This window comes from Acartia tonsa, chromosome 5, assembly GCF_053477335.1.
Source record: "Acartia tonsa isolate MP-2025a chromosome 5, ASM5347733v1, whole genome shotgun sequence".
Classification (NCBI taxonomy): domain Eukaryota; kingdom Metazoa; phylum Arthropoda; class Copepoda; order Calanoida; family Acartiidae; genus Acartia; species Acartia tonsa.
Genome location: NC_137264.1, coordinates 42,327,826 through 42,339,143, shown reverse-complemented (window position 1 = coordinate 42,339,143; position 11,318 = coordinate 42,327,826). Strand labels below are relative to the sequence as shown.

At 31.8% G+C, this 11,318-nt stretch overlaps 1 protein-coding gene across 1 annotated transcript; it reads left to right on the top strand.

Moving 5' to 3' along the window:
• Positions 1–341: 341 nt before the first annotated feature.
• Positions 342–9,283, top strand: LOC145319558 (uncharacterized). The gene is made up of 6 exons (XM_080161766.1): positions 342–627; positions 6,953–7,068; positions 7,526–7,598; positions 8,022–8,139; positions 8,469–8,580; positions 9,068–9,283. Exons 1-6 carry the CDS (start codon positions 504–506, stop codon positions 9,143–9,145), a joined length of 621 nt encoding a protein of 206 aa, XP_080017892.1. The 5' UTR covers positions 342–503; the 3' UTR covers positions 9,146–9,283.
• Positions 9,284–11,318: the final 2,035 nt, after the last annotated feature.

Below are 11,318 nucleotides of genomic sequence, written 5' to 3'. Positions count from 1 at the left end.
TTTGGGATTCAACTCCCCGCTCCTCAAGTGGTCCTAGAGACTTCTAGGGCCGTAGCCGCTAGTTAATTAATATATTATGACAAAAAATGACCTGTTTTAGGTAATAACTATTTGTTCAAAAATTTGAACCAACTAATGTATATTTTGTAAATTATCCAAAGTTTTAAATCATCGAATGAGATAACGAATTTAAAAACTTTGGATACCAAAAACATTTGTGTTCCAATGCCCCCTCTTTCCCTGTTAGTTTGAGTTCTTAAAGGGGAAAATATGTTCGGAGAAAATTTTGTAAAATTGTTATTGTCGGCTTTCAATTTTTGACAATTTAGCGCCAAAAAGTTAGTGTTTACTTTTTAGTTGGTTTTATCGAAATATATAAAGTTTATTTTATACTTTAGCTGCCTAATTAAGGAAGAATTTAGTTTTTTTTTACATAAAATACTTAAAATTAGTTAAATTCATTGTATTCTCATTATGTATATTTGTTTCAGAACCGCCGCAGAATGTCCGCCGTAGCCCAAGCCTCGCCCGTTACCGGAGCCACATCAGTTGGCAAGGACGAACATCACGAGAGAATCGTCTTGGAACCCTCTCCCCTTCAGACAAAAGAAATCGAGGAAGCCAAGGGTAATTTATTTTATATTTGGACATCATTATTTTGGGCGTTTCTACATCACCCCATCAAATATTGCGACACCCATTTCACAATTCCAATTGTGGACAATGTTGTACATTGTACATAATGTTACTTTAAGGAAAATAGATTTAAACATTTAAAGGATCGAATATGAGGTATATTTTTTTAAAATTACAGCCGGATTGTTTCCGAGATTTTAAGGGATGGGATATCTAAGGGGGGGGGGGGGGCGTTAATGCAACCATCTCGTACTCAATGTATAAATGGCACTTAGAATTTGAATTTAGATCTGAAATTTTGCATGAGTAATCCTTGGTTTTCCCTAAATCGAACAAAAAGTACAGGCTGGCCACAAACATACTATTTCCACTATTTTTGCATACTATGCAAACTATTCCCAAAAAATATGCTATTTCCACCATTGTCTAAAATTGCATACTATTTCCACTATTTCTTTGGATTTCAGATAAATCTTCAATTTTTAGGTAACTAAAACAAACTGATTTTTTTGATCATGAAAAGAAAGCCAAGTAGCAGGTTTCATCGCATTTTCACAGTATCTTTTCTCCTATTTCTAGTCCCTGCGGGGGGCTCTAACCCTGCGGGGCAATCATTAACACTTACCTAACATAAAATAACCTATCAAATGCTACTGTGAAAATACGGCAAAATCGCTACTTTGTTTTCAATTTTTTTAAAAGCGAAGCTTTTCTATAATTAGGGTCGGTCCGTCCGTCCGTACGTCCGTCCGTACGTCCGTCCGTCCGTACGTCCGTCCGAGATAGATAGCTTTTATTCGTTAATTTAGGCATGTTAGAATTGTCCTATCGATTTCAAACTTTGCATGATGATTCCTGTAGAAGTTGGGTACGATTTAGAAAGCGTAGCAACTCTATAATCATTACCAGAATGTCCGTACGTCCATTTTAAACATGTTGATTTTTCTACTTTTTTAACAACAAATTTACAAGTGTTTTAATTATCCGTTTGATCTGATTTTTGGTAAATTGATTCCTGGGACAACAAAGAACAATATTATAAGCGAAGCAACTCTATAATCAAGTCCAAAAATGTAAGTATGTCCATAAACATTATCCTGTTTTTAAGCAGTTTTTCAACAAATTTACCTACAATTTTGATTCGACATTTTTACATTTATGTTCCGATTTTTCAGTTCAGATACTATACAAGTGTTAATGTCCGTTTGTCCTACCCTTTCAGTGCTTCGCTTTTATGGATGTTGTCATCCTTGTTTATAAATGTTTCCAGAAGAAAGTAGTCTTACAGTTCAGATTGTTGTACCTTTATTGAAAGTTATTGGTATTTCTACATTCAATGTAAAGATTTTTTTTGAAAGATACCAAAACTTGGGATAATTAGTGACACAACCAAAAAGATTTCACCCAATTATCTCTAAAACTAAGGGAGTAGCACCCAAAATAAAATTGCTGGTATGTCGTGTCACGTGTGACGAGTCACCACATTTCTCCCCCCCCCCCCCCCCCTTTTGCAATTGATTTATCAATTACATAACACTTGTTGCTTCGCCCCTCGCCTCAGGAAAATAGCTTAAAACCAACCAAGTTTTTTATGAGCTTAGCTGAAAAGTATAACCGATTAGGACCAACATACTTTTGGCTTTGGAAAAACAAACTTACCTACTACTTATATTATAGGATAAAAATTAAACTAAAAATAATCGTTCATAAAATTGTGGCTAATCTTCCTTTGAATCATAATTAAATCATACTGACAATAATTATAAAGTATCTAACGGTTTCGGACATCATATAATGCAGTTTGAAAACAATAGGACAACTTTAACATACCTAAATTATCGTCAAGAGCTATCCGTTACGTACGGACGGACATATATGAGAACCTATTTACAGAAAAGCAGCACTTAAAAAAACTCCCAGCTGTAGTAAAGGTAAACAATATACTGACACTGAACATAACCTGTCGCGACAATATATTGACGTAAAAAGTATAAATTGAACATACACAACTTGAAATAGCGCAGCTACTGTCTATATGAAAAATGTTAAAAATGCTACGTACTTTCTAATCATAGATAGGCTGGTTTTAAGAATTTAGAATCAATCGTATACTATTGGAATGTGTCGATCTACTTTAAATAAATATGCCATATCTAGTATATCAGTTTTATTTCAGTATTTAGTGTTATCGCTGCGCTGCATACTTTTGGACCGGATTGTCCTATATATGAACAACAAGGATGACAACATCCATAAGTAGCGAAGCACAAACAAATAAATAAGAATTTAGATATTAGTTGTTTAAAGCATGTATATTAGGAAAAAATCACGAAACCTTTTCAACATTTGTTTTTAATTTCTTAATATTTATATTTCAGTACTATGACTAACAGACTGACGGTCAAAGTAAATTACACACTGGATGCTTAAACCAACGGGAAATTTAATTTTGATATATTTAACTACAAAAATTTTTAAAAACGGACCATAAACACCAAAGATAGGAGGAAAAATGTGAAAAATATAAAAATAGCCAAAAACCTGCAAAAAGGCAGTCTGACCGCTATTGATGTTTTCTTGAAACGACAGGAAATTTAATTTTGATATATATAACTGAAAAACTTCGGAAATCGGGCCATAAACACCAAAGGTATGGAGAAAAATGTGAAAAATACAAAAATAGCCTAAAACCTGCTTAAAGGCAGTCTGACCGTCATAATTGTTTTCTTGAAACGACAGGACATTTAATTTTGATACTATAACTGAAAAATTTTTGGAAATCGGACCATAAACACCAAAGATATGGAGAAAAATGTGAAAAATACAAAAACAGCCTAAAACCTGCTAAAAAGCGGTCCTACCACCATTGATGTTTTATAGTTAATTGTGCTCCTTAATAATGGGAATGTTGTCTAAAAATTTCAGCCTTTTATCTTTTATAGGAGCCGAGAAAATCACGTTTCCTCCAACATGACATACGGACAGACGGACATTTCAAATTACTGATAGCTAACCAACATTTTAAGGCCCTATAGTGTTTTAAATGCTTGCTATTTCATACTATTTTGTTTAAAATGCATACTATTTCATACTATTTGAAATATACTATTTGAAAAGTTGAGTACGAGACGCCAAGAAGGAAGGTGTTCTGTACACCTCTCCTGTCTTTGCGCAGTCTCGTACAAACTGGTTTATACCCTGTTGGATCACCGACACGCATTTTATAGGCGGACACCGTCGTGTTAGGTTATACAAATTATTTGTGTGTGTGTGTGTGATAATATTTATAGTAATCTCCTTATAAAGTTTTGTCGCTTAAGTTTTCTTCATAATTCAAACATTTCTTCTCGTCTTTATTTCTCTTTTACTGAATTTATTTTGTCCGCAGGTGGTTTTTGTACGGAATTTGTTTTGTATGGAGTTATGAAACAATTCCTTAACTTATACTTGTTTTTGATTGATCCAACATGTAAATAAGGTGTCATCGTGATTTTTATAAAATTAAATGTTTTTCATCTACCCCAAAATTTACATTTTTAATCCCCCCCCCCCTCCATATTTCAAGTTGAATAACCAGCTACAAAATGTACTTTTTATTCGATACCCACGTGTATGCGTCACCTTATACTAATGTTATTAGGTTTTTACTGGATTTTCTTACTCGAATGCTTAAAGTTTTGAATGATTTTTTAATAGTCTATGCTGGCTAACAGCTGTATTTAAATAATGAGTATTAGTGGATTACCACGTGCAATGCAAATAAATATCATGGACGGATTTTATTAAATATCGGTATAATTTTTTATTTATTTGCTAAGTTTTCATTAAATACTTTTTTTCTAAGTTACTTAATTTAAAACAATTATTATATTATTACTGGTATAAATTGAGACTACATATTTTCTTACTATTCAGTGGTGCTACAAATAATGCTAAAGTTAAAGTTTGCGAGGGTAAATTTGTGAAAGTCTGTGTTGTTTTAAACTCTTACATTAAAAGTTAACATATTTGTTATACTCTTGTGCTGTTAAGAATAATTATTACCTTATATCATGTCATTAATGTGTGTTATCTACAAGAGTGAGAAGGGGGGAGGTCATTTTCTAGTAAATTCCGTAAAAGTGTGTAAGGGTGTGTGTGTTATGGGGCCTAAAAATAGTAGTAGAACGATAAGGTGCTCCCTATTGTTCTATTCAATAGGGAATACAAATATATAGAGCACCTTGTCGTTCTACTGCTATTTTTGGGCCTTATAACACACACACCTTTGCGGAATTTACTAGAAAATGACCTCCCCCTTTCTTGATTATTTTTTATGGCTTGTACATAAAATTATTATACCTTCAGATGAGTTAGTTCTAAACAAAGAATACACATTATTTTATATAAATTAGGTTATGTTATTTTTGTTGTTAATTTGTAGCACTACGATTGTGTATGTGTGTGTGCGTGTTTTGGTGTTTTCTTTTCTTTAAATCTAAAAAGTTAGGTTTCGAACTTTAGATACATTGATTCGATTATAGTTATGGACCACCATTTGTTAAATAAAATGCACATCTTATTAGTATAAAAATGAAACTTTACCTATTTTGATATGTTCAGGAAACATCCTTAACTTACTTTAATTATAGGCCTTAAATTTAAATCTGTAATCTTATGTTTAACTACGAATTTTCTTTTTTATTAGCCTTTGTTTTAAATTGGTCTTTAATTCACTTTAGGAAGGGCATTCATACTTTTTAACGTAATCGTTTTAGTTTTATAAATGTAGGTATTTAAATTAGAACTCTATTTTTTACTTTGTACTGTCGGTAAAAAGAGAATTAATAATTATTGGTAATTGTTTTACAAATCACTGGTAAACTACAATTCAAGGTAGATCTGGAATGTAAAACAAAATGTCATTAATATTTGGTCACTTAGGCCTTTCATTCTCTTTCATTTTTGTTTCATTAGTCTCTTTAGACTATAAAATCGGCCAATAGGCCTAAAGAAAGGACTGATTTTTGGCAAATTTGATATTTAATGTGACTTGTAATTATTTAATGTTATGATATATTTTAAAAATGAATTGTAATTTTTGGACACTTTTAAGTCTTCAAATAAAGTTTGCTTTTCGGTATTTTTGTTACTATGGTTTGAAAACTTTAGAGTGTCCTTTATTATTATTTACAACTTTACCGAAATAATGCCAAGAAGATTGAGGATTCCTGAAATCAAGATTTGCTGGAAATAGTATTTAGAAGAAACCGTCGAGTGAATCATGTTCTTATTTGATATACCTATTAGATCTATTGCTATTATTACATTTTTCTATGCAATATTTGTTTATTCTTCTTGAGAATAGCTCTGTACTTTTTTGTTACACTTAATAATTTTCGACTTCTCCTTCCCATCCCCATTTACTTGTGTTACTTTATTTTATAATTAATTGATTAACCGTGTATTCTTATTTTATAAGATATCATTGTAATTATTGCTGTTATTGGATTATTTGTATGTTCTTTTCATTTTTTCAGGCATAGTTATACCAGTTATACCCTTATTATTACCTCGTTAAAACGTCATTCTTAAAAATATTGTTAAAATATATATTTTGTATGCATAAAACTTAAAAAACCCAATAAATAATTAAACCTTATTTCATACTATTTCATACTATTTTTTAAAAATTTGCATACTATTTTTAAAAATTTTACATACTATTGCATACTATTTACTTTTTTTTGCATACTATTTTATGCTATTTTGAAAAAAAATCTGTGGCCACCCTGAAAGTAGGAAAAGTAACGGCTGGCGTATCAGCCGTTTAGCCGGCCATTTTTTGGCTATTTTCAATGCAAATCCATCACGACATCTATCTCCACATAATACTCTTTACTGTTCCAATACGTTTTCAAGCGATTCTAGCCGGTAGTTGCTGGTACTAGAAATCTCAAAAAATGTTTTTGTATCATTTCACAAGATTTAAAGCAAAACTATGTTTCAAAAAGTTGATTTCTACGTAATTTTTGACAGATTTGCCTTAAAAATAGCCAAAAAAACGGATGAGCCGTTAGCCGTTACTTTTTCAACCTTTGTTCGATTTTGGGAAAAAAAGACCTACCAAGGATTACTCATGCAAAATTTCAGATCGAAATACGAATTACCCCCTCCCTTATTGTGCTCTGTTACAATACTTACATAATATTTTGTAGTTCAAATAGTTGGTATATTATTATTCCCTGAAAAGTTTAACCTTATTGGTGTCGTATTTACCCAGATTTTAAGGTATTAACAATTATTCTACTTTGTAACAAATCTTACTATTTTGTAGATCTGCTTGACGAAGCTCTGTGCAGTATTCCCGAGGAGGAGGAATGTGAGGACAAGGAAGAGTTCATGAAGGAGACCATGGAGGCTGTTGAAAGGGCTAAGAAACTCTTACCAAAGGTATTAAATACAACATTTCAGCTGTTTTATAAAGTGTTGCCTATATAGAATATTATAAGCGGATACGCCCCAAGGTGTAATAAACTGTGTTTGATCAGTTTATTAAATTTGCAGGAAATTAAGATGCTTTCTAATGAATTTTTTGTATACACACACACTGTTTTTTTTTAAAATATACAGACTGATTTTGTATTCTAGATAATCCACTCCATTCACTATTGCAATGCCTAGGTATATCAATTACCTTACCTAGAATGAATACTTGCACCTAAATTAACTTTGGGTAAAACCACTTAACTTCAAGAATTAAATATAAAAATACTATAGCTGTAAACCACCTCATGACCTATGTGAAGCTTCCCTTAAATGGAGAAATCAATAGGTTCAATAGGTAGCGAAATTATAAACAGACAAAACACCTTACTTCGACATTTAAAAGGATATATTACTATTTTAGGAATTCCCATTCACAGCACACATGAGTGAGGATGAATCTGTTCTAGACAAACAAGTTTTCAAAGATTATACTGGTAAATATTACTTACGTATTTTACGTGATTGTAAGTCGGGAAATGAAATGGCATTAAACGTTAATAATAAGTCATTAAATTTTTTTTGATTCTACTGTCATGATGGTAAAAATATATTTTTTCACTTTTCATAGTAGCTTCTTCCATGGCCCCTAGGGCTTTTAGTTTTGACCCAAGAGATTTAGATGACAGTCTCCCATATAGTTATTTTGATAATTAATTTTCTCAAATCAAGAGGAGCATGAATTATTTAACAAGAAATTTTTCTTATTTTTTTTTTTGGGGGGGGGGGAATTAGTTAGTGTCGGGATCAGCATGCATTCCCTGTAAAGAAGAATCCAATTGGGTCAGCAGTTATCAAGATCTTAAGGTTCATCCGGACACGTCTAGATATTTAATATGCTCTACTTATTTAAATTGTAGGTGATGTTTACTGGAATGAATGTGGCAGAGACTTTATTGTTGACCCCAACCAGCCCAAGGAGAACTTTAAGCCTGAGAATATGGCCAACCTTGTGTATCGCAGCCTTAAGCCTTTGAGGTATGTACTGTGTACTTAACAACGTAGCTTCTCCATAGGTACTTTGAAGTTGTTGTTCAATTTTCATACATCATAATGTCATACAAATGTAGCCATCCCTCTCAATACTCGTAGACTACACATACATTTTTAACTATTAAAACTATGCCCGAACATGTATTTAACAGTGTCCAAAGTTAAAAATGTTTTTTTTTCTCAAACTTTAGTTCTTATTGAATATAGTTCTTAGCATTTAGAGACTCTGCATTCGAAGTAGGCATTAAAATAGCTTAAACCCAACCTTCGAAGTATACTAAAAATAACTTCCTATCAAAACCATTATTTTTTAGAATTTTCGAGGGTGGAGAAAAGGCCATGACTGTACGCAGCATGTGTGAGGGTATTGCCAAGCTCAACTTTAAAACTGGCGGCTGCAACTTTTTAGAAAATGTGGATGTTCAGGTGAAAATTTGTTTTTAATATAGAATGACTATTATGCCATAATGCAAGCTAGTAATCTTAGGGATAAAGCAAAATTTACCCTTTCTTTAGATTAAAATTATTGGTTTAAAAGTTTAAATATTAGGTACTAGTTTAGAACTAATAAAATCAAAATCTTTAAGTACACATTTTTTTGACCAACAATCAACATAACGTGGTTATTAAACTTTTGGAACTTTGTAATTTACTGCCTTTTCTCTATTTCTTATGATAGCGCAGCTAAGACAAGCTAACAAAGGACAGTAAGGAGTTAAACAGTAAAAGTGATTTTTAAAATATCACAAAAAATATATAAAACTGATCTTTCTAATACCTTTTTATAGAAAGTTATATATTAATCTATAACCTGCTAGGATGTTTATGAAATCTAAATTAACTTAATTTATAAAATTTCAAAGTAGACCCCTTACCCCTCCCATTTTTTTTTGTAATAGTTGATATATTTTAGTTGCGCGAGATTGACGGGAAGGAAGTGATGACAATTGTATTTTTCTGTGGATTTCCTGACGACAATGAAGCTGAATAAAATATACCTATAGTTTATTTTCTTTGACTTGATCAGTATTTTTTTATTTTTTGATAGATTTTTATTTTTATACCTTAATATCTAACTAAATAGTACAAATATATTTATGCATTTAAAAAAATATATTATACTAAGAAATTTCAATCTTCATTCGATTTAAATATTTTGGTAGGGTAGCGAATCTACTCTATACGAAAAAGAAACCGTACAGGATTCTGGCAATAGAGTTACTCAAGAAACATACTGTCTGATTCCACCAATAGGAGAATACAAAAGGAACATACAAGATATCTCATTGGTTAAAATTATGTATACATTATATTAAGTAAGGGCATAATTTTTTTTATTTAGCTTGTATTATAAGTCTACTATAAATTGTCGCATATTTTAGGATTAGGCTTTTCCTGGGTAAAATTCTTCCCTCGCATAATTTGAAACGTATATTAAGTTAGTAATAAAATTCTTTTAACAAAGTTAGATAGCTTTCTTATACAAATTATATCGTCGAATAAATTCATCTAAAATTTCGTCGCCCGTATCTAGTACATAACAAAATGTAAACAAAAGGTATATCTGCAAAAATTCTTTCTAATTTTGATGAAAATTGGGTCAGTTGGACTATCTAGATGTATGATGTCTTTTATTTTGGCAAATATTCAAAGTAAAATATTTCTCCAAATAATAGAAATATAAGAATAGAAGCATATTCTGAACCCTTTTTTCGTCAAATATAAGAAGGAACATTTTTAGCAGACAAAAGTATTGTTTACTTTCGACTCAAGTTGAAGTGGATTCTTAAATGAGAGACTCGCTACTCGATAGTGAGGCAAAATTATTTTTGTGAAAAATCATCCAAAAGCACATTAAAAATCTACTAAAATTAAACAAAATCATATGTTAATAACCCTTTTAAAATTTTATTTAATTTTGTAAATTTTTTTATTCGATTTTGGAGGATTTTACACAAAAATAATGTTGCCTCACTATCGAGTAGCCAGCCTAACTTTTTTTTTAAAGAATCTACCTCTGTTCGAAGCTTTCAAAGGGGGGGGGGGGCGAAAATGACACTTTTTGAAACCAAAACTAAAAGTCAACAAAGGAACTCAGCTAAAAAAAGAGTTACAGGTCTGAGATTTTGCATGGCAGTTGCTTTATAATGGTAAAATATGGAACTGTGAAGAAACGGCGGCTTAACCGCCGTTTCCCGCCGAAATTTTTTTTGCCTTTTCTCGGCGGTTTTCGGCGGTTGCGACGCCGTTTCTTCACAGTTCCATATTGTACCCCTATAAAGCAACTGCCATGCAAAATGTCAGACCTGTAACTCTTTTTTAGTTGAGTTCCTTTGACTTTTAGTTTTGGTTTCAAAAAGTGTCACTTTCACCCCCCCCCCCTTTAAATGAAATTTTTGGGCAATTAATTTTGATTCCGCAAAGCTTTCTACTAAGAAACTATACTGTTTACAGCTGACTTTTATCTATGTATGAAATAAAAAAAAACACGCGTTCGTAACAAAATGTGTACAAAATTTCAACCAATGAAATTAAATGTATGTACCGATGTGATTCTCTTATTGGCTCAATCAGACATTACCTCTCTTTCTTAGTACCTTTATTCTCCAAATGTACTTCCCATATTTTCCCCCTTCATTTATACCCACTTTCCTTTTGGTAACATACCAGAATTACTTCGAATTTGTCCTGACAATCCTAATATTCAGGTTTTTCCAATTTATAAGTTATTTATCGCATCGTAATATAGACAGCTTTCTGCAGATATTAAAATGAACAATTAATGGATTTAAACCAATTTTGTTATCCGTTAGGGTCCAGTCTAATAAAACTGGTAGGATTATACTTGGATATTGTGCTAATTTGGAAGCCATTTATTAATCAGGGAATGGGGGTATCGTTTATTTTAGCCCGCTGCATGTTAAACTTTATTAGAGAACATGAAAATCTGATGCAAGATCCAAGTAGTGATAATCATATCCACTGGAAAAAAGAGCCGTTGGCGACTCCAAATTCATTTGGGGTGGTAATCACCCCTTAACCCCCACCCCCCTTGGACGTCCTAGGAGGCATCTCTATATTAAAATCCCAAAAATGAAAGCATGTCCCTTTTACTGTATCCTGTTTTTTCGCAACATTGCAACAAATATAAGTACAATTTAGTT